The following is a 27,212-nucleotide window of genomic DNA, read 5'->3' as shown; positions in this document are numbered from 1 at the left end:
ATTCGCATTGTGTGAATAATGTTTTCCAGCACATTCCCATTTGCTGCATAAAAGTTCTCCTTTGAATCACCCCATCCTCTCAATACATCTCCCCCAAATCTTCAATATGTATCCTGTTATCCTTTTATGATGAGCTGATGAGTGTTAAATTTATCATCTTGATGTATACGTTTGTAAACACTTCTCTCACAGCTCCCCTCAATTTCCTTTGCTACAAGGAGAACAATCTCAATTTCTCCAATCTCCTGATTCTCCACTCTCTGTTTGCTATTTATTAGGTACACAACAGGATTATGTTGAACCATTCTCCACTTGCCTGCATCAGTGCAGGCCCCAACAATATTAAATAAAATGACTATCCTCCAGGAAAAAGACCTGTGCCTAAGTGATGACCCATCCACCACCCTCAGCATTCCCTCTCTCCCCCAGGCACAGTGGCATCCCTGTGTAAAAGGTAAAGTCAGCATTGTTCTACCAGACCATAAGGCTGCTCTCTCATTAGGGGAGATGCCACAGCCGAGCCAAGGGGAGAGGTTGAGAAGGAGAGTCCATCTATTGCAGATGGATAATCTTGACGTGTATTAGCAACACCCATGTCACATGAATAACTAATGTAAAAAATACAGAAATCCTGCAAATAAAATCCCCATTTCCTTGAACTATCCGGGTAAATCTCCTGTGCCACCTCTCAGGGACTCTGCCATCCTTCCCAATTTATGGGGGATCTCTGGTTTTCACAGACACAACCGCTCTGTTATCCGGAGCACGATGTCATAATAGAGCAACAGGTGCACGAAGCCTCATTGTCTGTAAAGGTAGGAGACACAGACATCTCAATTTCATTTAAGATGCATTTAGATAGACATTGTAATGCCAAGGTTGACAGGTCTATGAGCTAAGTGCTGGAAAGTGGGAGTAGAATAGTTAGCGGGTAGATTTCTTTATAGTACAGACCCGGTGGACCACAGAGCTTTGTTCTGTCTTGTAAACCTCCGAGACACTTCATATCGGAATATGACAAGCCACATTAGAAACGAGGTCAGAGAAGGGGACATTGGAATAGATGATACATGATTGATTAATGTTTTTAGGAGGAAAATAAAACAGTGACGTTAAACAGGACATTTTGGAGCTCAGGGTGCAGGAATCTGACATAAACTGGGCTATCTTCAAAGCTGGAATTAGAGAGAGGCACATATCACCTGAGATTTGTGAGCTGGACAAGCTTAGATAGTGATGAAACTGGACGAGATTGGAGGATGTTAGAGATTGATATTTTTGTGATACCAGAAATAGCGAGGGTTCTGCTGCAGGAGAGTAATTATAGAGATAAGGAAGAGTTGTGAAGCTGAATGAGGTGACAGCGATAGGGAGAGTTGTGAGGATGGAGGAATTCAGTGATAGCGAGAGTTAGCGTCATAAATTTATACAACATGGAAACGGACCCTATAGTCCAAACATAATTCCAAACTAAACTAATGCGACCTGCCTCCACTTGTATAATTATAACAATTATAATTGCATTTACAGCTACCACTTCCTCTGGAATTTCATTCCATACGTATGAAAATAAAAAATAAAATCCCTAATGTCCTTTTCAAACCTTTCTCATCTCTTCTCAAATTGTATGCACCCGAGTCTTGAATCCCCCTCTCCCCCGCAGCCGTTCACCTTATCGACACTCCTCATGATTTTTTAAACCTCTAATAAGGTCACCCCTCAACCTCCTCAGCTCTAGTGAAAGAAATGTCAGCCTATCCATACTCTCCTGATAACGCAATCCCTCCATTCATGGCAACATCCTTGTGAGTCTCTTCTGAACCCGCTCCAAATTAACAATATCCTTCCTACAACAGCACATCCAGAACTGGACACAGTATTCCTGAAGAAGCCTCACAAACATCCTGTACAAACTCAACATAACGTCCCAACTCCTGTACTCAAAAGTCTGAGCATTGAAGGTAATTACGAAAAACACCTTCTTTGCCACCCTGTCTACATGTGACACAAACTTCAAAGACCTGGCCTCAAGGTTTTTTGTTCTATATCACTACACATGGCCCTTCTTTTAATTATTGTAAGTCTTGCCCGAGTTTGTTTTATCAAGATGTAATATGTTAAATTATTCCAATCCAAAAATCTGAAAAATCCTTAGAATGTGAAGTCTATAGTAGTATACTTAACAGGGAGATCAGGAGGGCAAAAAGGGGCATGGCATAGCTTTGGCGAATAGGGTTAAGGATAATCTAAAGGGTTTTTATAAATACGTTAAGAACAAAAGGCTAATTAAAGAGAGAATAGGGCCCTCAAAGATCAGCAAGGCCGCCCATGTATGGAGCTGCAGGCGATGGGGGAGAAACTAAACGAGGATATTGCATTAGTGTTTAGGTGGAGAAGGACATGGCAGATATAGAATGTGGACAAATAGATGGTGACATCTTGAGAAATGCTCATAGGACAGAGGAGGAGGCGCTGGATGTCTTGAAACGCATAAGGGTGGATAAATCCACAGGACCTGATCAGGTGTACCCTAAAAACTCTGTGGGAAGCTAGATAAATAATTTATGGCTCCTTGCTGACAAATTAGTGAGGTGCCAGAAGACTACAGATTGGTTAATGTGGTGCTACTATTTAAGGAAGGCAGTTAGGATAAGCCAGGGAACCTTAGACCAGTGAGACTGACATTGGTGCTGTGCAAGTTGTTGGAGAGTATCCTGAGGGGCAGAATGTACATGTATTTGGAAAGGCAAGGACTGATTAGGCATAGTCAAAATGAGAAATCGCGTCTCACAATCTTGCTTGAGTTTTTTGAAGAAGTAAAAAAGAGGATTAATGGGTGCCCAGTGGTGGATGTAATCGATACGAACTTCACTAAGGCGTCGACAAGGTTCCCCATGGGAGACAGGTTAGCAAGGTTGGATCTCATGGAATACGGGGAGAACTAGCCATTTGAATACAAAACTTGTTCAAAGGTAGAAGACAGATGGTGGTGGTGGAGGGTTTTTTTCCAGACTGGACGTCAGGGGCCATGTGTGACACAATGATTGCTGCTGGGTCTACAACTTTTCGTCATTTACATAAATGATTGGATGTTAACATGCAGGTAGACTGGGAGAATCAGGATGCTATTGGACCTTAAGAAAGAGACTTTGTGGAGTGCCTCTGAGATGGATTTTTAGAACAGCTGGTGCTGGAGGCACCAGGGAGAAGGCAATTCTGGATCTGATATTGTGCAACGAATCAGAATTGATCATGGACCTCGAAGTGAAGGAGCCATTAGGAGGTAGTGACCATAATACAATAAGCTTCAATCTGCAATTTGAAAGGGAGAGGGTACAATCGGTAGTGACAATATTTCAGTTGATTAAAGGGAACTATGGAGCTATGAGGTAGGAGCTGACCAAAGTTCAATGCAGAGAAGACAGTGGAGGAACAATGGCAGATATTTCTGCGTATAATGCAGAAGATGCAGGATCAGTTCATTCCAAAAAGGAAGAAAGATCCTATGAGGAGGCAGGGGTGGCTGTGGCTGACGAGGGAAGTTAAGAAACATATAAAGACAAAAGAGCAAAAGTATAACATAGCAAAGATGAGTGGGAAAACGGAGGACTGGGAAGCTTTTAAAGAACAACAGAGGATTACTAAGAAGGAAATACGCAGAAAAAAAATGAGGTACGAAGGTAAACTGGCCTAAAATATAAAGGGGGATAATAAAAGCTTTTTTAAGTATGTGAAAGGCAAAAAAAATGTTTAATACTAAAATTCGGCCCTTGAAGACTGAAACAGTGGAATATATTACGGGGAACAAAGAAATGGCAGAAGAGTTGAATTGGTACTTCAGATCTGTGTTCACTGGGGAAGACACAAACAATCTCCCAGAGGTAACAATGGCTGAAGGACCTGAACTAAAGGGAATTTATATTTGCCAGGACTTGGTGTTGGAGAGACTGTTAGGTCTGAAGCTGATGAGTCCCCGGGGTATGATGGTCTACATCCCAGGGTACTGAAGGAGGTGGCTATAGAAATCGTGGATGCATTGGTGATTATTTTCCAGAGATCGATAGATTCAGGATCAGTTCCTGCGGATTGGAGGGTGGCTAAAGTTGTGTCACTTTTTATGAAAGGTGCGAGAGAGAAAGGAGGAAATTATAGACCAGTTAGTCTGACCTCAGTGGTGGGAAAGATGCTGGAGTCAATTATAAAGGATGAAATTACAACACGTCTGGATAGCAGTAACAGGATAGGTCAGAGTCAGCATGGATTTATGAAGAGGAAATTATCCTTGACTAATCTTCTGGAATTTTTTGAGAATGTAACTCTGAAAATGGACGAGAGAGATCCAGTGGATGTAGTGTACCTGAACTTTCAGAACGCCTTTGATAAAGTCCCACATAGGAGGTTAGTGAGCAAAATTAGTGTGCATGGTATTGGGGGCAAAGTACTAACTTGGACTGAAAATTGATTGACTGTCAGGAAACAAAGAGTAGTGATAAACGGCTCCCTTTTGGAATGGCAGGCGGTGATCAGTGGGATACCGCAGGGATCAGTGCTGGGACCACAGCTTTTTACGATATATATTAATGATATAGAAGATGGTATTAATAGTAACATTAGCAAATTTTCTGATAATACTAAGCTGGGTGGCAGGGTGAAATGTGAGGAGGATGTTTGGAGATTACAGGGTGACCTGGACAGGTTAGGTGAGTGGACAGATGCATGGCAGATGCAGTTTAATGTGGATAAATGTATGATTATCCACTTTGGTGGCAAGAACAGGAAGGCAGATTACTATCTAAATGGAGTCAAGTTAGGTAAAGGGGTAGTACAAAGATATCTGAGTGTTCTTGTACACCAGTCAATGAAAGCAAGCATGCAGGTAAAGCAGGTAGTAAAGAAAGCTAATAGCATGCTGGCCTTCATAACAAGAGGGATTGAGTATAGAAGCAAAGAGGTTCTTCTGCAGCTATACAGGGTTGTGGTGAGACCACACCTGGAATATTGTGTGCAGTTGTGGTCTCCAAATTTGAGGAAAGACATTCTGGCTATCGAGGGAGTGCAGCGTAGGATCACGAGGTCGATTCCTGAAATGGTGGGACTATCTTATGTTGAAAGATTGGAGTGACTGGGCTTGTATACGTTGAGTTTAGAAGACTGAGAGGGGATCTGATTGAGACGTATAAGAGTATTCAAGGATTGGACACTATGGAAGCAGGAAACATAAGACCATAAGATCATAAGACATAGGAGTGGAAGTAAGGCCATTCGGCCTATCGGGTCCACTCCGCCATTTAATCATGGCTGATGGGCATTTCAACTCCACTTACCCGCATTCTCCCCGTAGCCCTTAATTCCTTGTGACATCAAGAATTTATCAATCTCTGCCTTGAAGACATTTATCGTCCCGGCACTCCGCGGCAATGAATTCCACAGGCCCACCACTCTCTGGCTGAAGAAATGTCTCCGCATTTCTATTCTGAATTGACTCCATCTAATTCTTAGGCTGTGCCCGCGGGTCCGAGTCTCCTCCACTAACGGAAACAATTTCTTAGCATCCACCCTATCCAAGACATGTATTATCTTGTAAGTTTCTATTAGATCTCCCCTTAACCTTCTAAACTCCAATGAGTACCTCCCAGGATCCTCAGTCGTTCCTCGTATGTTAGACCTACCATTCCAGGAATCATCCATGTGAATCTCCGCTGGACACGCTCCAGTGCCAGTATGACCCTCCTGAGGTGTGGGGCCCAAAACTGCTCACAGTACTCCAAATGGGGCCTAACCAGAGCTTTATAAAGTCTCAGTAGCACATCACTGCTTTTATATTCCAACCCTCTTGACATAAATGACAACATTGCATTCGCTTTCTTAATCACGGATTCAACTTGTATGTTTATTTTTAGAGAATCCTCGACTAACACTCCCAGATCCCTTTGTACTTTGGCTTTACGAATTTTCTCACCGTTTAGAAAGCAGTCCATGCTTGTATTCTTTTTTCCGAAGTGCAAGACCTCGCATTTGCTCACATTGAACATCATCAGCCATTTCTTGGACCACTCTCCCAAACTGTCTAGATCCTTCTGCAGCCTCCCCACTTCCTCAGTACTACCTGCCTGTCCACCTATCTTCGTATCATCGGCAAACTTCGCTAGAATTCCCCCAGTCCCTTCATCCTGATCATTAATATGTAACGTGAACAGCTGCGGTCCCAACACTGATCCCTGTGGGACAACGCTTGTCACCGGCTGCCATTCCAAAAAAGAACCTCTTATCCCAATTCTCTGCCTTCTGTCAGACAGCCAATTCGCAACCCATGCCAGTAGCTCACCTCGAACACCATGGCCCTCACCTTACTCAGCAGCCTCCCGTGTGGCACCTTATCAAAGGCCTTTTGGAAGTCTAGATAGACCACATCCACTGGGTTTCCCTGGTCTAACCTACTTGTCAACTCTTCAAAGAATTCTAACAGGTTTGTCAGGCAAGACCTCCCCTTACTAAATCCATGTTGAGTTGTTCTAATCCGACCCTGCTCTTCCAAGAATTTAGAAACCTCATCCTTAACCATGGATTCTAGAATTTTACCAACAACCAAGGTTAGGCTAATTGGCCTGTAATTTTCCATCTTTTGTCTTGATCCTTTCTTGAACAATGGGGTTAGAACAGCGGTCTTCCAATCATCCGGGACTTTCCCTGACTCCAGTGACTTTTGAAAGATCTCAACCAACACCTCCGCTATTTCCTCAGCTACCTCCCTCAGAACTCTAGGATGGAGCCCATCGGGGCCAGAATATTTGTCAATTTTAAGACCTTTTAGCTTTTCTAGCACTATCTCTAGCAACCATACTCAACTCAGCCCCCTGACTCCCTTTAATTGTTGCGATATTACTCCTGTCTTCCACTGTGAAGACTGACGCCAAGTTAGTCCAGCTAAGTTCTCCAGCTATTTCCTTATCTCCCATCACTAGCCTTCCAGCATCAGTTTGAAGTGGCCCAATGTCTACTTTTGCCTGTCGTTTGTTTCTTATGTATTGAAATAAACTTTTACTATCATTTCTAATATTACTGGCTAGCCTACCTTCATATTTGATCCTCTCTTTCATTATTTCGCTCTTTGTTATCCTCTGTATGTTTTTGTAGCCTTCTGATTTCCCAGTGCTCTTGGCCACTTTATAGGATCTCTCTTCTTTGATACATGTCCTGCCTTCCTTTGTCAGCCATGGCTGTCTCATCCCTCCCCGGGGAATCTTTTCTTTCTTGGGGATGAACCTCTGTACTGTGTCCTCAATTATGCCCACAAACTGCTGCCATTTTTGCTCTACTGTCTTCCCCCCTCGGCTCTGCTTCCAGTCGATTTTCGTCAGTTTCTTTCTCATGCCCTCATAATTACTTTTGTTTAACTGTAACACCATTGCATCGATTTTGCCTGCTTTCTTTCAAACTGCAGACTGATCTCTACCATATTATGATCGCTGCTTCCTAAGTGTTCCCTTACTTTAAGATCTTTTATAAAGTCTGGTTCATTACATAACACTAGGTCCAAAATAGCCTGCTCCCTTGTGGGCTCCATGACAAGCTGTTCCACAAAGCCATCCTGTAAGCATTCCAAGAATTCCCTTTCTTTGGATCCACTGGCAACATTATTTACCGAGTCTACCTGCATATTGAAGTCCCCCATGATCACCGTGACCTTGCCTTTCTGACATGCCTTGTTTATTTCCCGGTACATGTTGCGCCTCTGGTCCTGACCACTGTTAGGAGGTCTGTACATAACTCCCATTATGTTTTTTTTTTGCCTTTGTGTTTCCTCAATTCCACCCACACAGACTCCACATCATCTAACCCTATGTCACTCGGTGCCATAGATTTAATTTTGTTCTTAACTAACAAGGCCACCCCGCCCCCTTTGCCCTCCTCCCTGTCTTTTCGATAAGTTGTAAATCCTTGGATGTTTAACTGCCAGTCCTGAACCCCCTGCAACCATATCTCTGTGATGCCTACCACATCATAATCATTCTACTAATAGTAGATATTAGTTTATCTACTATGTTTCTGCTGGTGGGTGAGTCCCGAACCAGAGTACACAGCTTAAAAATTAGGGGTAGTCCATTTATGACAGAGATGAGGAGAAACTTCTTCACCCAGAGAGTGGTGGGTGTGTGGAATGCTCTGCTCCAGAAGGCAGTGGAGGCCCAGTCTCTGGATTCGTTTAAGAAAGAGATGGATAGAGCTCTCAAGGATAATGGAGTCAATGGTTATGGAGATATGGCAGGAACAGGATACTGATTGAGGATGATCCGCCATGATCATAATGAATGGTGGTGCAGACTCGAAAGGCAGAATGGCCTATTCCTGCACCTATTGTCTATTGTCTAATATAGGAAATATGCTTAGTAAGTTTGCAGATGGCACCAAAATTGGAGGTGTCGAGGACAGTGAAGAAGGTTACCTTTGTTTACAATGGGATCTTGATCAGATGGGAGAATAGGCCGAGGAGTGGCAGATGGAGTTTAATTTAGATAAATGCGAGGTGCTGTATTTTGGAAAAGCAAATCTTAGCAAGACTTTTGCATTTAATGGTAAGGTCGTAGGGAGTGTTGTGAAAAAAGAGATCTTGCAGTGCAGGTTCATAGTTCCTTGGAAGTATAGTCTCAAGCAGATACGATAGTAAAGAATGCGTTTGGGATGTTTTCCTGTATTGGTCAGAGCATTCAGTACAGGATTTGGGAGGTTATATTGTGGCTGTTCAGGACACTCGTTATGCTACTTTGGCAATATTGTGAGCAATTCTGTTCTGCAACTATCAGAAGGATGTTGTGTAGCTTGACAGGGTTCAGAAAAGATTTAACAGATGTTGTCAGGGTTTGGGCTGCAGGGAAAGGCTGAGTAGGCTGGGGCTGTTTTTCTCCTGCAGTGTCAGAGACTTAATGGTTTATAGAGGTTTATAAGATCATGAGGGGCATTGATAGGATGGATAGACAAGGTATTTCTCCTGGGGTGTGGGAGCCTAGAACTAGAAGGCATAAGTTTAGCGAGAGGAGAAAGATATAAAATGCACTGAAGGGGCAACGCTTTCTCATAGAAGATGATGTGTGTATGGAATGAGCTACCAGAGGAAGTTGTGACGCCTCGAACAATTGCAACATTTATTAGGCATCTGGATGGGTATGCAAGTAGGAAGGGTTTAGAGGGATGAGAGGCCATGTGCTCTCAAATGGCACTAGATTAGGTTAGGATAACTGGTTGGCATGGATGAGTTTGACCAAAGGGTTTCTTTCCGTGCTGTACATCTCTTTGCATCACAGTCGGTGATCAGCTCAGTGGGTTTCGGTCTCTTGAAAGGTAAATCTTAGTCTGTTTTATTTTTGTAAATTTAGAACATTGAGTAGGATGAGGTTTCATTATTTTAAATACCTGCCTTAGGATATTTTGATTAAATGTTTTAAATATAAAATATTGGTACTAATTTATTCAAGAGTAGTGTTTTGTAAAGCAATAAGACTGTGCCTTCTTCTGGGTCTGTGGAATGTTAAGGTGCAGAGATGACCATTCATACAGTGATGTGCTCTTCCTGTTGGGTATCGGAGATTAGGGAGAGTTTCAATGATCCTGATGATTGCCTGCAGGAAGCGAGGATGCAAAACCTGTTGAATCGCATGGATCAAATGTGGTGGTTAATGGTAATGAAGAATTTACGGGAACCAGGGAGTGTGTTAGGTGGCAGTTTCAGGTCAGAAAACTGCAGATACAGTCATGTATCTGAAAGGTAGGAGAGGGAGGTAGGCACTGCAGGAGTCTCGGGTGGCTGTCCCCATGTCGGGCTTATGTCGATTCTCCTGTTCTCTGGATGCTGCCTGACCTGCTGCGCTTTTCCAGCAACACATTTTCAGCTCTGATCTCCAGCATCTGCAGACCTCACTTTGTCCCCATGTCAGACAAGTATACGGTTTTGGAAAATGTAGGGGGTCACAGACTCTCAGAGGAATTTCGCACTGAAATTCTAGTTACTGGTACTGAGACTGGCTCTAACAAAATGAGAGGTATATCAAGTTCCAAGTGAGCGATGGTGATAGGGGACTCTTTCGTCAGTGGCACACACTACCGTTTCTGCAGCTGACAGTAAGACATCAGAATGGGGTGGTGCCTTCCTTGTGCTAGGATCCAGGATGTCTCAGAGAGTGCAGAATATTCCGAAAGGGGATAATGATTAGTGGAAGGTCGCTGTACATTGGTACCAATGACATATGAAGAGAGAAGGATGAGATCCTGACGAGAGAATTTAGCGAATTAGCCTGGAAGATGAAAAGCAGGTCCTCTTTGGTCGTAATATCTGGATTACTCTCTGTGCCGCCTGCAAGTGAGAGTAGGAATAGCAGGATATTACCGATGAATGAGTGGCGAAGGAGCTGGTGCAGGGGCAAGTATTCACATTTTTGGATCATTGGAATCTCCTCTGGACTAGTTGACCTGTATAAGAAGGATGGATTATACCTGAATTACAAGGTGTCTAATATCCAGGCAGGGAGATTTGCCAGTGCTACTCAGGAGGCATTAAACCAGTGAGGGAGTGGGGGTAAACCTAAAGAGATAGTGTATAAAGACATAAGTCTGAGGCTGGTACAGTTGAGAAGTTCGACAGTCAAGGTAGGCAAGGGCAAGGCACAAAGCGAGGCAGGACTGAGCAGTTACACTGCATTTATTTCAATACAAGAGGCCTGACAGGGAAGGCAGATGAGCTCAGTATGTGGTTTTGAACATGGGACTGGGATATCATGCATCTTACAGAAATGAGGCTCAGGGATGGATACGACTGGCAGCTTTATGTTCCAGGTTATAGATGCTATAGGAAGGATAGAAAGGGGGCTAAGAGAGGAGGGGAAGTGGTGTTTTTGATTAGGGATATCATTATGGTTGTGCTTATGGTGAATATTCCTGGGAGTATTTCCAGTGAATCTATTTGGGTGGAAAGGGAAAATAAGAAAGGGATGATCACCTGACTGAGGTCGTCTGCATGGGTTTCGTCTGAGTTCTCTGGTTTGCTTCCACAGTCCAAGATGTGCAGATTAGGTCGATTGTCCAGGCTGAATTGCCCATAGTTTTCAGGGACATGCAGGTTAGGTGGATTAGCCATGGGAGTTGCAGCGTTACAGGGGTAGTGTAGGAGGCTCTCAGGGTCAGTGTGGATGTGATGGGATGTGTCAGGATTCTCTGATAATTCTACAAGTTTTAAAATAGTTACAGAAAATAATAGAGGAGAAAGTGAGGTCTGCAGACGCTGGAGATCAAAGCTGAAACTTTATTGCTGGAACAGCACAGCAGGTCAGGCAGCATCTAGGGAACAGAAGATTCGACGTTTCGGGCACATGCCCTTCTTCAGAAAATAATAGACCTAATCTAAAAGTTAAGGTTCTAAATTGAACAAAGGCCAATTTTGATGGTGCAAGGCAAGAACTTCCAATATTTGTTTGCTGTTCCCAGGTAAAGGGACGGCTCGAAAATGGGAACATAACAACATAAGGAATAGGAGCGGGAGTAGGCCGTCTGGCCCCTCCAGCCTGCTCTGTCATTGAATAAGATCAGGGCTGATCTTTCCATGGCCTCAGCTCCACTTTCTTGCTCTGTCACTATAACCATTAATTCCCTTCCTGTTCATAAACCTACCTTTTGCCTTAAAGACATTCAAGATGATAGTCTCAACTGTTTCACTCAGCAGGGAATTCCACAGATTCACAAAACATTAGCTGAAGAGGTTCCTCCTCAACTCAGTCCTAAATGTGATACCCCTTATTTTGACGCTATGCTCTTTTACTCCAATAGAAATAAGCTCACTGCTTCTACCTTGTGTATTACCTTCATAATTTTACTTTTTCCTATGCAACCTCCCATTCTTGTAAATTCCAAAGTGTATAACATAGAACATAGAAAAATACAGCGCAGTACAGGTCCTTTGACCCTCGATGATGCGCCGATCCAAGCCCACCTAACCTACACTAGCCCACTATCCTCCATATGCCTATCCAATGCCCGTTTAAATGCCCATAAAGAGGGAGAGTCCACCACTGATACTGGCAGGGTATTCCATGAACTCATGACTCGCTGAGTAAAGAAGCTACCCCTAACATCTGTCCTATACCTACCACCCCTTAATTTAAAGCTGTGCCCCCTCGTAATAGCTAACTCCATACGTGGAAAAAGCTTCTCAGGGTCAACCCTATCTAAACCCCTAATCTTCTTGTACACCTCTATCAAGTCACCCCTAAACCTTCTTTTCTCCAATGAAAACAGCCCCAAGTGCCTCAGCCTTTCATCATACGATCTTCCTACCATACCAGGCAACATCCTGGTAAACCTCCTCTGCACCCGTTCCAGTGCCTCCACATCCTTCCCATAGTATGGCGATCAAAACTGCACACAATACGCCAGATGCGGCCGCACCAGAGTCTTATACAACTGCAACATGACCTCAGGACTCCGGAACTCAATTCTTCTTCCAATAAAAGCCAGTACGCCATATGCCTTCTTCACCGCACTATTTACCTGGGTGGCAACTTTCAGAGATCTATGTACATGGACACCAAGATCCTCTGTTCATCCACACTACCAAGTATACGACCATTAGCCCAGTACCCCATCTTCTTGTTACTCTTACCAAAGTGAATCACTTCACACTTTCCTACATTGAAATCCATTTGCCGCCTTTCTGCCCAGCTCTGCAGCTTATCTATATCCCGCTGTAACCTGACACATCCTTCCTCACTGTCAAAAACTCCACCGACTTTCGTATCATCGGCAAACTTGCTCACCCAAACTTCTAGCCCCTTCTCTAGGTCATATATAAAAATGACAAACAGCAATGGTCCCAAAACAGATCCTTGCGGAACACCGCTAGTAACTGCACTCCAAGATGAACCTTTACCATCAACTACTACCCTCTGTCTTCTTCCAGCCGGCCAATTCCTAATCCAAACCTCCAACTCACCCTCCATGCCATACCTCCGTATTTTTTGCAGTAGCCTACCATGGGGAACCTTATCAAACGCCTTACTAAAATCCATATACACCACATCTACCGCTTTACCCTCGTCCACCTCCTTAGTCACCTTCTCAAAGAATTCAATAAGGTTTGTGAGGCACGACCTGCCCTTCACAAAACCATAGCTGAAAATGTGTTGCTGGAAAAGCGCAGCAGGTCAGGCAGCATCCAGGGAACAGGAGAATCGACGTTTCGGGCATAAGCCCTTCTTCAGGCCATTCCTGAAGAAGGGGTTATGCCCGAAACGTCGATTCTGCTGTTCCCTGGATGCTGCCTGACCTGCTGCGCTTTTCCAGCAACACATTTTCAGTTCTGATCTCCAGCATCTGCACACCTCACTTTTCCCTTCACAAAACCATGCTGACTATCCTTGATCACATTATTCCTATCCAGATGTTCATAAATCCTATCCCTTACAATTCTCTCTAAGACTTTGTCCACAACAGAAGTGAGACTCACCGGCCTATAGTTACTAGGGTTATCCCTACTCCCCTTCTTGAACAAGGGAACCACATTTGCTATCCTCCAGTCTTCTGGCACTATTCCTGTAGACAACGAGGACATAAAAATCAAGGCCAATGGCTCTGCAATCTCCTCCCTTGCTTCCCAGAGAATCCTAGGATAAATGCCATCAGGCCCAGAGGACTTATCTATTTTCACCCTTTCCAGAATTTCCAACACCTCTTCCCTACATACCTCAAAGCCGTCCATTCTAATTAATTGTGATTCAGTATTCACATCGGCAACAATGTCCTGTTCCTGAGTGAATACTGACGAAAAGTATTCATTCAGTGTCTCCCCAATCTCTTCAGCCGCCACACGCAACTTCCCACTACTATCCTTGACTGGACCTATTCCTACCCTCGTCATTCTTTTATTCCTGACATACCTATAGAAAGCCTTCGGGTTTTCCCTAATCCTACCAACTAAGGACTTTTCATGTCCCCTCCTTGCTGCTCTTAGCTCTCTCTTCAGATCCTTCCTGGCTACCAATTCTAACACCTGGCCTGGTTCTTTACCCAGAACCAAATCCAGTATGGCCTCACCTCTTGTTGGCCTGTCTACATATTGTGTCAGGAAACCCTCCTGCACACATTGGACAAACACCGACCCATCTAACGAACTCGAACTATAGCTTTTCCAGTCAATATTTGGAAAGTTAAAGTCCCCCATAATAACCACCCTATTTATTTCACTCTTCTTCTGAATCATCCTCGCAATCCTTTCTTCTCCGTCTCTAGGACTATTAGGAGGCCTGTAGAAAACTCCTAACAGGGTGACCTCACCTTTCCTATTCCTAACCTCAGCCCAAACTACCTCAGATGGCGAGTCTTCATCCATCGTCCTTTCCACCGCTGTAGTCCTATCTTTGACAAGCAATGCCACACCTCCCTCTCTTTTACCCCCACCTCTGACCCTACTAAAACATTTAAACCCTGGAACCTGCAACAGCCAATCCTGTTCCTGTTCTACCCTGTAGTCCTAGTCTATTCAATCTCTCCTCATAAGGCAACTCTCTCAACTCCTGAGTCAAACTAGTGAACCGCCTCTGCACCCCCTCTAGTATCTTTACATCCTTGCTGAAATAAGGAGACCAAACCTGACACAGTACCCAGGTGTGGCCTCACCAGCACCCTTTGCAGCTGTAGCATAACCTTTCTTATTTTAAACTCCATCCCTCTAGCAATGAAGGACAATATTCCCTTCGCTGCCTTAATTATCTGCTGCACCTGAAAACCAACTTCCTGTGATTTACACACAAGTACACCCAGCTCCCTCTGCACAGCAGCATGCTGCAATATTTCACCATTTAATAATAATCCAGTTTGCTGTTATTCCTATCAGTGCTGTTATTCCTATCAAAAATGCCACCATCTCCCAGACTCTTGCCCACTTATGTATCCTATCTGTAACACACTGCAGATCAATAGTGGCCTCTGCACACTTTGCTCTTCCACTCGTCTTAGTGTCGTCTGCAAACTCTGACACAGTGCACTTGGTCCCCAACTCTAAAGCATCTGTGTAAATTGTAAACAAGTGTATTCCCAACACTAATCAAATCACCCATTTATTTACTTACTTTATTTAACCAATCCGTATCCATGCTAATACATTACCCATAATGCTGTGCATTTTTACTTTGTACAGCCATCTTTTGTGTGGCAATTTGTCGAATCCCCTCTGGAAATCCACCGGTTGAACCTTGTCCAACACGCTCGTCATGTCCTCAAATAATTTCAGTAAATTAATGAAACATGACCTGCCTTCATGAATCCATTCTGCGTCTGCACGATGGGACAGTTTCCACCCAGATAGTTCGTTATTTCTTCCTTGAGTGATTCAAACATGTTCCCCATTATCAAAGTTAAGCGATCGGGTCATTTTTTAAAAATAGTGGCATCACATTTGCAGCTCTCCAATTTGCCTGAACCGTCCGAAAGTCCAGCAAATTTTAGTGAATTACACGAGTGCATTTCTATCCCACCCCCGCGCAATCTCTTTTAATCCCTTGGCATACATTCCATCAGGGCTCCGAGACCCGTCTACACTTGGGCTGTTATCTTTCCCAATATTACCTCTTTACTGATGATGATGATGGTTTTTATGTCCTCATCTGCCATTCCTGTGGGCGGCACGGTGGCACAGTGGTTAGCACTGCTACCTCGCAGCGCCAGAGACCCGGGTTCAATTCCCGCCTCAGGCGACTGACTGTGTGGAGTTTGCACGTTCTCCCCGTGTCTGCGTGGGTTTCCTCCGGGTGCTCCGGTTTCCTCCCACAATCCAAAAGATGTGCAGGTCAGGTGAATTGGCCATGCTAAATTGCCTGTAGTGTTAGGTAAGGGGCAAATGTAGGGGTATGGGTGGGTTGCGCTTCGGCGGGTCAGTGTGGACTTGTTGGGCCGAAGGGCCTGTTTCCACACTGTAATGTAATGTAATGTAATCTAATCTACCTCCATAGGCCTGCAAAAATGAGACAACGAGAGTACGCAGGCAGTATGTTCCTGCTAAGGGCAAAGCTGGTACTTTTAGGGAATGCTGCCTGTCGAGAGAAATTGAGGTTCTGGTCATGAAAATGAAGGAGGGATATGGCAGGAACAGACAGCTGGGTTTGGTAATCACTTGAAGTATAAGGACAGCAGGGACATACTCGAGGAAAACCAGCAGGCAAAAAAGGGAACATGAGATAGCCTTGGGAAATAGGTTTAAGGAGAATCCAAAGAGGTTCTCGAAATACACTAAGGACAAAAGATTAACCAGGCAGAGAATAGGGATGATCAACAAGACTGTCTGTGCAACTCCAGGACGTGGGAGAGATACTATCTGAGGATTTCATGGCAGCTTTTACTGAAAGAGGATATGGAAGCTAGATAGTTTGGAGAAATAAATAATAACTTGACAAGTGTCCATATTTTTAGAGGAGGTGGCACTAGATGTCTTAAAATCAAGATGGATAAACCCCTGGGACTGGATCGGATGAATCTCAGGAATTTGTGGGAAGCTAGGGAAGTGATTGCTGGGCCCCTTGCTGAGATATTTGTATCATCGATAGCCACAGGTGAGGTGCTGGAAGACGGGTGCTAACATTTGAGAATGATGGTAAGGAAAGTCCAGGGAACAATAGAACGCTGAGCCCGAAGTCAGTGGCAGGCAAGGTGTTAGAAGGGATTCTAAGGGACAAGGTTTACAAGTAATTGGAAAGGCAAGAAATGATTAGGCATGGTCAGCATGGAAATCACTAACTTGAACTTCAGAAAGATATTCAACAAGGTTCCACATAGCAGACTGGTCAGCAAGTTACACACCATGGAATACAGGGAGAACTAAGTATTTGGATACAAAGTTGGCTGCAAGGTTGGAAACAGAGGGTTGTGGTAGAGGGTTGCTTTTCGGACTAGAGGCTTGTGATGAGCAATGTGCTGTAAGGATTATTGCTGGGTCCACTGCTTTTCATCGTTTCTATCAATGATTTCTATGTGAATATAAGTGCTGTGGCTAATAGGTTTATAGTAGACAACAAAATTGGGTGTCCAGTGGACAGCGGAAAAAGTTACCTCAGAGTACAATGGGAATTCTATCAAATGGACTGAGAAGTGGTCGATGAAGTTTACTTTAGATAAATGTGAAGTGAGGTATTATGGAAAAGCAAATTATGGCAGGACTTGTACACTAAATGGGAAGGTCATTGGGAGTGTTGCTGAAAGAAGAGACCTTGGAGTGCAGTTCATTGTTCCTTGAAAATGGAATTATAGACAGAGTAGTGAAGAAGACATTTGGCGTACTTGCCATTATTGAACAGTGCATTGAGTATAAGAGTTTTGATGTCAGTTTGTGGCTCTACAGTACATTGGTTATGCCACTTCTGGAATTATGCTGTCAGTCCTGGTCTCCCTGTTATAGAAATGATATTGTGAAACTTGAACAGTTTCAGAAAAGATGTGCAAAGGTGTTGCCAGGGTTGAGGGTTTGAGCTACAGGGGGAAACTGAATACACTGGGGCCTGGACCATCGGATGCTGAGAGGAGACCTTAGAGGTTGATAAAATCGTGAGGGGCATGGATAGGGTCTTGAACAACCAGGGTTTTATTCCCAGGCTAGGGGAGTCCCAAACTAGATGGCCCAGGCTTAAGATGTGAGGGAAAAGATTTATATGGCATCTAAGGGGCAATGTTTTCAAACTGAACGTGGCATGTGTATGGAAGGAGCTGCCAGAGAAATTGTGGAGGCTGGTACAATTACAACATTTAGAAGGCTGAATTGGGTATGTGATTCGGAAATGTCGAGAAGGATATGGGCCAAATGCTGCCAAATGGGACGCGATTAGGAGATCTGGTCAGTATGGACGAATTGGACCGAAAGGTCTGTTTGTGTGTTGTGTATCACTGTGACACTAATAAATTAAAATTTAAGATAGTTTTCTCTTTTATGTAGAGGTAACAATTTCAGACAATTCTCCTTTCAGCTGAGAAAGTTAAGCAATGATTTCGAAAAGGACCAGATTTGTTTCCAGGATATTTAATTAATTTACAGAGACAGAGAGCGAAATTATTAACTTTGTCGCAATTTTTGGTAACTACTTTCAGGTAATTGGCAAATAATACAGGATAAAAATATGAAGATCGCTGAGCATCTGGAACAGTTTGAACCACAGCTGGAAGGAGATTCAGTAGTTATTGTCAAAACAAATTTGGAATTTAACTTCTTAAGGAAAGATTTGGAGAGCTACAGACAAATGGAAGATGAGTTGGGACAGATTTGCGCCATCCCCAGAGGGAGAGAGAACAGCCCCAATGGGCTGAATAAGTCCCCAACCCCTGTGCTCTGTGATACTGCCCCATTCCATGTCAATGATAAAGGTCATCCCAGGACAGAGTCATAGAGCCATAGAGATATACAGCACAGAAACAGATCCTTTGCTCAAATTCATCCATACCGACCAAATATCCTAACCTAATCTAGTCCCATTTGCCAACACTTGGCCCATATCCCTCTACACCCTTCCTATTCATATACCCGTCCAGATGCCAAATGGTGTGACAGCTTCTACAATTTCTCCTGACAGAAGATTCCATACATGCACCAACCTCTGTGTGAAAAATGTTGTCCCTCTCACCTTAAACCGAGACCCTCTTGTTCTGGACTCCCCTGCCCCAGAGAAAAGACCTTGTCTATTTATCCGATCCATGTCCCTCGTGAATTTATAAACCTCTAAGAGGTCACCCTCAGCTTCCCACACTTCTGGGAGGATCCTCTCAATCACGTCACAATGCGGCCTGGGTAATTGACGGGAGCTTCAGACCAACAGGAGAGTTGGCGTGATCCTCAAGCCAATTGGAGTGAATGAGGGGTAGATTCCCCAAGCCAACACGTGACCATAAGCTGTGCATGCACAGTATCACTGTGAGGGGGGACTCAGTGAGTGAAAAGGGAGTAACACAGACAGCAGAGACTGAGAGAGAAATGGAGTTAGTGTGGCCTGGAAGGGTTTTTAAACACACGGTGTCGGCTGCTAGACCTGAAATAGAAACTTAGAACCGAAAGCACTCTGGATGTAGTAAATCACACACAATACCCAGAATATACTGGAAAAAGCTCCGGATCCGGGGACCCTTCCTTAGAACTGAGATGACTGAGAATAAGTGTCGTGTTATATTCAGAATGTAGTGGTTATAGAGTAACTGATATATGGGGATAGAATCCAGAGAAAGAGATAGGAGCAGTTAGACAAAGGAGTGGATAGTGATCTGGTGGGAGGAGAGTGACTAGCTGTTTTTGGGGACTGATAGTGGCTAACCATAGGTAGTGTAGAATGGCAGGCTATGTAATAACATGACCTGGTGTGTGGGATAGGGGTCAGGGATATGGGAGAGTTCAGGACATAAAATTATTGAATTCGATATTGAGGCCAGAGGTTTGCAGGATCCCCATGTAGTAGATGAGTTTTTTTTCAGCTTGCGTTAAAGTGTGGTGCTGGAAAAGTACAGCAGGTCAGGTACCATCCAAGGAGCAGAGAATTGACATTTTGGGCATAAGCACTTCATCAGGAGTATAGGGGGTGGGGAAGAGGGCTGAGAGATATTGGGAGTGGTGTGTGGGGTTGAGGGGAAGGTAGCTGGGAAGGCAATAGGAAGGTAGGAATAATGGTGAGTGGGTGGAGTGGATAATTGGGAAGGAAAATGGACAGGTGGGACAGTTAAAGAGGCCAGTGCCGAGTTGGAGGCTTGTATTTGGGATAAGGTGGGGGAGGGTGATGAGGAAACGTTGATGCTATCTGGTAGAAGTGTCCTAAGGTGGAAGATGAGGTGTTTTTACTCCGGGCTTCGGGTGGCAGGGATTTGGCGGTGGAGGCGGCCCAGGACATACATGTTCCAGGCGGAGTGGGAGGGGGAGTTGAAGTAGTCGGCCACAGGGTGGTAGGGTTGGTTGGTGCATGTGGCCCAGAAACGTTCCCTGAAACATTCCACAAGTTGACGACCTGACTCCCCATTGTTGAGGATACCACATCGATAACAAAGAACATAATAGGTGAAGTGAAGAATTTGCAGGAAAATCGCTGCTGGATGTGGAAGGATCCTTTGGTGCTTTAGATGGATGTGAGCGGGGAGGTATGGGCACAGGTTTCAACACTTCCTGCGATGGCAAGCAAAGATGCTGGGAGTGGAGGATGGACCTAACGAGGAAGTAATACTCTGCGTAAGGCTGAAAGGGGTTGGGAGGGAAATATATCTCTGGTGGTGGGGTCTGATTGTAGGTGGTGGAAATGGCGGAGGATGATGCGTTGTATCTGGGGGGAAAGTGAGTACCAGGCGGTTTCTATCCTTGTCGCAGATGGAGGTGTGGGGTTCAAGTGCAGAGGTGCGACAAGTGGAGGAGATACACTGGAGGGTATTGTTGACACGTGGGATGGAAAATTCCCGTCCTTGAAATCGGAGGCCGTTTGGTATGTTCTGGAGTGTTCTGCCAGCTTGTATCATGCTTCAGTGGAACACTGCATTAACATGAGACAGAGATGTTGGCCAGAGAACAGGCTCGTGTGTTGAAGTGGCAGGCAACTGGAAGCTCAGGGTCTTTACTGCAGGCAGAACATAAATAATCAGTCACCATGTCCACTACCTACACTGAGATGCTGACAGACACAGGTTCCTGTCCCCTCCATTTACAGCTATTCACCCTCCCAGCCAGATCGTTATCCACTCCTTTCTCATTCCAAATGTTCTTGTCTCTCTTTGGGCTCTGTCCCCACCTATTATATACTCTTTAACCCCTATCTCCAGCAGTCCAAAGATGTGCAGGTAATGTGAATTGGCTGAGCTACATTGCCCATAGTGTTCAGGGATGTGTAGGTTAGTGCATTAGTCAGGGAAAATGTACATAATATGGTTGGAGAATGGGTTTGTGTGGGATAAAATTTAGAAGGTGGTGTGAACTTGATGAGCCAAAGGGCCTGTTTCCACACTTTCGAGATTCTAATTTTCTCAGCTACAATCAGTTCTGAGGAAGGATCACTTCACACGGAACGTTAACTCTGATTTCTGTTCCCAGATGCTGCCAGACCTGCTAAGCTTTACCAGCAACTTCTGCTTATTGTTTCTGATAGGCACCGTCGGCACAACTTCTGGGTTTGATTCAGGGAGAGGGAGGATCCCGCCACTGATCTCACAATAGGGTCCAGCTGATTGATGGCAGCTTCCCACCAATAGGAAGAAGGGGTGGGAATGACAGACCAATTGGAACCAGCTGGTTCTCCACCCAATTGGAGTGAATGGGGGGCATGGCCAGTATCTGACATGTCACCAGGAACTCCACCTGTGCAGTGCCACGTGACTGGGCCCTTGGTGAATGTGGGATGTGGAAATTGGGAGTTGCAATGGAAACCGGGAGAAAATGAGTCAATTTAGACTGGGAGTGTTTAATTACACTCTGTGCAGGTCGTTAGTCTGAATTAGAAACTCTTGGCCCCATGTTTTCAGTAAACACGAAAATGCCTTCGGCCCTCAGGCAGTGATAGGTACTGTGTTATGGCCACCATTTTTATTGGAGGCAAGGTACAGCGAGGCACATGCAGATGTCTTCTTCCGTGGGGGTTGGGGCAATTTGAAGAGAAGCATTTACACAGCAAACACATACCAAATGTAATATTTGTCTTTACTATTCATCCTGCACTGATTGTGAGTTTTGTTTTGTGAATTCATTTTATAGAATATTAATTGAAAATAATTGAGACAATATCTCATAAACAAGCTTTTATAGTACGTGGAGTCATCAGGATCTGAAGATAATCGGCATTTAACTATGGAAGGAGAAAGGTTTGTCTGTTCTGTCTGTGGTGTGCTCCTCTTGCACAATGTGAGAAATAAGGGATATTTCAGGTGTTCCTGACGACTATGTGTGCAGGAAGTGTATCCATCTGCTGGGAAACTGCTTTTCCGACCTGGAGCTGTGAGTGGACTCAATGTTGGGCATATGCGATACTGATAATGTTGTGGACATCACGTTTAGTGAGTTAGTCGCACTGCAGGTGAGGGATACACAGGCACAAAGGAAATGGAAAGATATCAGAGCAATACAAGGCTCAGCAAGGGAGTGCCAGAGTCCCCAGTGGTTATTCCCTTCTCAAACAGATACTGTATATCTCTTTGGTTTCTGTTGGGGGGATGAGTGGAGTGGCCTCAGGGGAAATCAGCAACAGCCAGGGTCTTGACACCACAGATAGCTCTGCTGCACAGAATGGGAAGAAAGAGAGTGGCAGGTCTATAGTGACGGGGATTCAATAGTCAGGGGTACATACAGGCACTTCTGTGGCCACAGACATGAATCCAGCATGGTATGTTACCTCCCTGGTGCGAGTATCCACGATAACATGGGGCGGCTATCGGACATTCTGGAGCTGGAGGGTAAACATACAGTGGTCGTGGGGGACACAGACAAGAATGAGGAACTGTAAGCTGAATGTCGGGAGATCAGAAACACAGTAAAACGTAGCTCCTGAAATGTAATAATGTCAGACTTGCTCCCAGTGCCATGTGCTAGTGAGAGCAGGAATAAGAGGATAGATCAGCTGGATGTGTGGCTGGAGAAATGGTATACCAGAGAATGGTTTAGATTCTTAAATGCATTGGGACTGTTTCTAGGTTAGGTGGAACTTGTACAAGCCCTGGTCAGAGCTGAGACAAATCTCGTCATGGGGGCTTTTGCCAGTTCCATTGGTGTGGTTTTAACTAGTTAGGCAGGGGGATGGGAACTAAAATGTAGAGTAGATGGCTCAGATTCAGGTCAGGGAATGGGAGGTAGAATATCAGTGATGTAGTCAGCAGCTCAGAAAGCCAATGGAAAGGAGGATTAAACGAGGATTGAGTCCCTCTTCATGCATCATTCCTGACAGCCCAGGAATCAGAGTCAACACAATATGGAGCTGTACAGTTCTCTGACTCGAAGTGCTTCAGCAAAATGGTGGAAATCTGCAATAAAAACAAAAAGTGCCAGAGATCCTCAGCTGGTCTCGCAGCATCTGAAATAGTGACAGATGCAGGAAACATTGTAGCCTTGAAGAAGTGTTGAGATGATCACACCAATCACTACAATATCGGTTACACGCAGTGCCAGAACCTGTGACTAGGATAAATAGGTGCTTGATGACCAAAATGAATACGCTGGGGCTGCAAAGTTGACGTTTCGGGTCAGGGCTATTCATCAGAACTGGCAAAAGGTCCTGACACAAAACGTCAACTTTCCTACTCCTCTAATGCTGCCTGACATGCTGCGCTTTTCCAGTTCCACATTGTATGGACTCTCATTTCCAGCATCTGCTGTTCTTAACAATCTCCACATCCGAGGAGTCAGTCTGGTGACCCTCCTTTACTCTCTCTCAATAACCATGATAGCCTTCCTTGGGAAAGGAGAACAGAAGTACAGAAAATACTCCAGGTGTGGTCTCACCAAGGCCCTTCCAGAAAGGTATGCCTGCTCCTCTACTCGAATCCTCTCACTATGAAGGTCACGCATCATTTACATTCTCCATTGCTTCCCGATCCTGCCTGCTTCTGCAAAGGGGGAATAACAGAGAAAAACAGAATAAAATGGTGTTAAAGTCTCTGGTATTAAACTTTTCAACACAATGCCCCAATCTTATCCGTACTGGTCATCAAGTGCATATGCCTGGTGTGATAATCCAAACGCTTCTTTAAGGCGACTATGTTTCCTGCAGCTATCACCATTTCAGGTGCTGCCAGACCTGCTGATGATCTCCTGCGCTTTTTGTTTTTTTTTCCGATTTGCACCATTTTGCTGAAGAACTTTGAGTCATAGAGCTGTACAGCACGGAAACAGACCCTTCAGTCCAACGCGTCCATATGGACCAGATATCCTAATCTGATCCAGTCCCATTTGGAAGCAGTTGACCTTTATCACTCTGAACACTTTCTATTCATGTACTCCTCCCAACTCCTTTTAAATGTAATTCGGCCTGTGTTCATCACTCCTATGGTAAGTCATTCCATACACCCACCAATTTCTGACTGAAAGGTTTGCCCCTTCGGTCCCTCTTAAATCTTTCCCCTCTCACTTTAAACCCAATACCCTCTAGCATTGAACTCCTCGACACTAGGTGGAAACAAAGACTTTGGCTGTTCACCCTATCTGTGCTCCTCTATAAGGTAACCCCTCAGTCTCTGACGCGCCAGTGAAAAAACCCCAGCCTATTCAGCCTCTCCCTTTAACTCCACAATCCTAACAATAAACGTTGGAGATATTTTGGAAACCCTTCAAGTTTAGCAAAGCGGAGTTATAGAGACGTACAGAATGGAAACAGCCCCTTCGGTTCTACTTGTCCATGCCAACCAGCTCATTCTATACATGCACCTCCTTCTACATGAAGCAAGTTGTCCCTACAGTCCCTTTAAGTCGTTCCCCTCTCATGTTAAACCTATGCCCTCTACTTTTGGACTCCCCTACCCTGGGAAATAGGAAACCATGACTAGTCACCCTATCGTTGCTTCTCACAGTTTTATAAAGTTCGATAATGCCACCCCACAGCGCCAGAGAACATAACCTCAGCCTATTTAGCCTCTCCATGGTTCAAATGCTGCAAAACTGGCAACACTCTTGTAAATCATTTCTGATATCTTTCACGTTTCCCAACATCTTTCCTATGACAGGGAAGCCAGAATTGAAAGCATTCCAAAAGTGGCCGAACCAATAAACTGTGCAATCGAAACATGATCTCCCAACTCCTATACTTAGTATACTGTCAAATAACAGCCAGCATACCAAACACCACCTTCACTGACCTGCCTACCTTCAAGGAACTATCAACCCACACTGCACAGTCTATTTGTTTGTCAACATTTCCCAGGAACCTGCCATTATAAGGTTGAGTCCTATCTTGGTAACATCTTTCAGAAATCAGGGAGAATAGAATTGAATGCAGAATTATAAAATTAGCCTCAACAATGCCATATACAGCCAAAACGTGACCTCCTAACTCCTCTACACAGTGACAGAATCCAAACACTGGAGGGGTAGAATTCACCAACATCCGGTAGACTCCGAGACAGATTCATTGATTTGATTCTTAGTCTGCAGACAGGAACTCGGAAATTGAATTCAAAGAGAGGAAAGAGTGTGTGAAAACTGCGTGTGGAGGAAAGAAGTGAGGAGGTTGGTTTGGATTTCAGTTCACGGATGAGAGAAATTATGAGACTGAGATTGAAACATTTGTGGGACCAAGGAAACTACAATTTAATTTGCGGTTGAGTAATTCAAATTGAACTTCATGTGCAGATCTGATAGTTACTTGATCTGTGATGATCTGAATATCATTGTCTTTTTCATGTGGAAGGAAAGGTGTGCATTCTGTCCGTGGGCGAATATTTCAAATGTCGGTGTGACTGGGAAAATTACTGAGACACAGCCAAGTTCCTGTTAGTGCGGTGACTGTGGAGAGAGAGCTCATTTGTTTTTTAAAAGTCTGAAAAAACATGGCAGAAAGACTGTGCCTTTTTCTTGGTCTGTAAATTGTTATGGTGCAGAGATGGCCATTCGTAGAGTGATGTGCCCTTCCTGTCAGATGTGGGAGGTTAGGAAAAAGTTTCAAAGATGCTGATGATTATATTTAAAGGAAGTGTCGTTGCAAATCGTATCAGATCACATGGACCGGTTTGAGCGATGGTTAACAGCAAACAGGAATTGACAGGGGTCAGGGGGTGGGATAGATGGCAGTCTTCGGATGGTCGGATACTGCAGATACAGTCAGGTAGATGGGTTACCTCCAGGAAAGCTCCGAGGGGTAGTCAAGTAGCGCAGCAGTCTCCTGTGGCTATCCCCATCTCAAACAGATATGCTGTTCTGGAAAATGCAGGAGGTCACAGACTCTCAGTGGAATGTAGCATTGTCCGTCAGGTTACTGCTACTGAGACAGGCTGTAATGTAATGAGAGGTATATAATGTTCCAGGTGATCGATGGTGATAGGGGACTCTCTAGTTAGGGGCACAGGCTGCGTTTCTGCAATTGACAGTGAGATATCAGAGTGGGATGGTGCCGCCGTGCTGCCAGCCTCAAGGATGGTTCAGAGATGGTGCAGAATATTCTCAAAGAGGACATTGACGAGAGGGAGGTTGTTGTACATTGGTTCCAATACCATAGGAAGAGATAAGAATGAGGTCGTGATGACAGAATATAGCAAATTAACCTGAGGTTTTAAAAGTAGGTCCTCAAGGATAGTAATATCTGGATTAGTCCAGGTGCCACATGCTAGTGAAAGTAGGAATAGCAGGATAGAGCAGATGAATGAGTGAGTATCTAAGGAGCTAGTGTAGGGGATATAGATTCATATTTTAGGATAATTAGAATCTCTTATGGTGTAGAATTGACCTGCACAAGAAGGATGGATTATACCTGCACTGGAAAGGGAATATTTGCGCGTGCTACTTGGGAGGAATTAAACCAGTGAGGGAGTGAGGGTAAACCCAAAGAGATAGTGAGAAAAGAGGTAAGTCTGAAGCTGGGACTGTTCATAAATCAAATAATCAAGGCAGGCAAGGGCAAGGCAGAGAATGAGGTCGGACTGACCAGTTACATTGCATTTATTTTAATGCAAGAGGCTTGACAGGAAAGGCAGATAAGCTCAGGGTATGGTTTTGAACATGGTACTGGGATATTATAGCAATTATAGTTTAGGGAAAGGCACAGAGTAGGGGGGCTGGCAGTTTTGATTAGGGATAACATTACGGGTGGACTTAGGGAGGATATTCCTGGGAGTACATCCAGGCAAGCTATTTGGGTGGAACAGAGACATAAGAAAGGGGTGATCGCCTTATTGGGTTTGTATTATAGACCTTCCCCCAATAGACAGCATTGAATTGAGAAACAAATTTCCTGGGAGATCTCCGTTATCTGTAAGAATAATATGGTTGCAATGATAAAGGGTTTTAACTTTACAAAGCTAGCCTCAGAGTGCAGCAGTGTTGAGGGTTTGGATGGAAAAGTATTTGTTCACTATGTACGAGAAAATTTTCTGATTCAATTTCTAGGATGGACCGACGAGAGAAGGAACAAAACTTGACCTTTTTTTTTCCTTTATTCATTCACAGGATGACGGTGTGGACCCAGAGGGCAGTTATCACTTTGCGATGGGTCTGGAGTCACATGTAGGCCAGACCAGGTAAGGATGGCAGATTTCTTCCCTAAAGG

At 44.4% G+C, this 27,212-nt stretch overlaps 1 protein-coding gene across 1 annotated transcript in view; it reads left to right on the top strand.

Annotated features, from left to right (window-relative positions):
- LOC148147019 (uncharacterized) overlaps positions 1-27,212 on the top strand; it is a 205,592-nt gene that overhangs the window by 21,847 nt on the left and 156,533 nt on the right. The window contains exon 3 of the mRNA XM_087996851.1: positions 27,113-27,183. Coding sequence (XP_087852977.1) covers positions 27,113-27,183 — 71 coding nt within the window. The remainder of the gene's footprint in view (positions 1-27,112; positions 27,184-27,212) is intronic.

Source organism: Chiloscyllium plagiosum, unplaced genomic scaffold, assembly GCF_037043375.1.
Source record: "Chiloscyllium plagiosum isolate Xiang-an unplaced genomic scaffold, Cpla_swu_hap1 HiC_scaffold_18, whole genome shotgun sequence".
NCBI classification, from domain to species: Eukaryota; Metazoa; Chordata; class Chondrichthyes; order Orectolobiformes; family Hemiscylliidae; genus Chiloscyllium; species Chiloscyllium plagiosum.
Note: the sequence above shows the minus strand (reverse complement) of the source record. Positions and strands in the feature narration are given on the sequence as shown.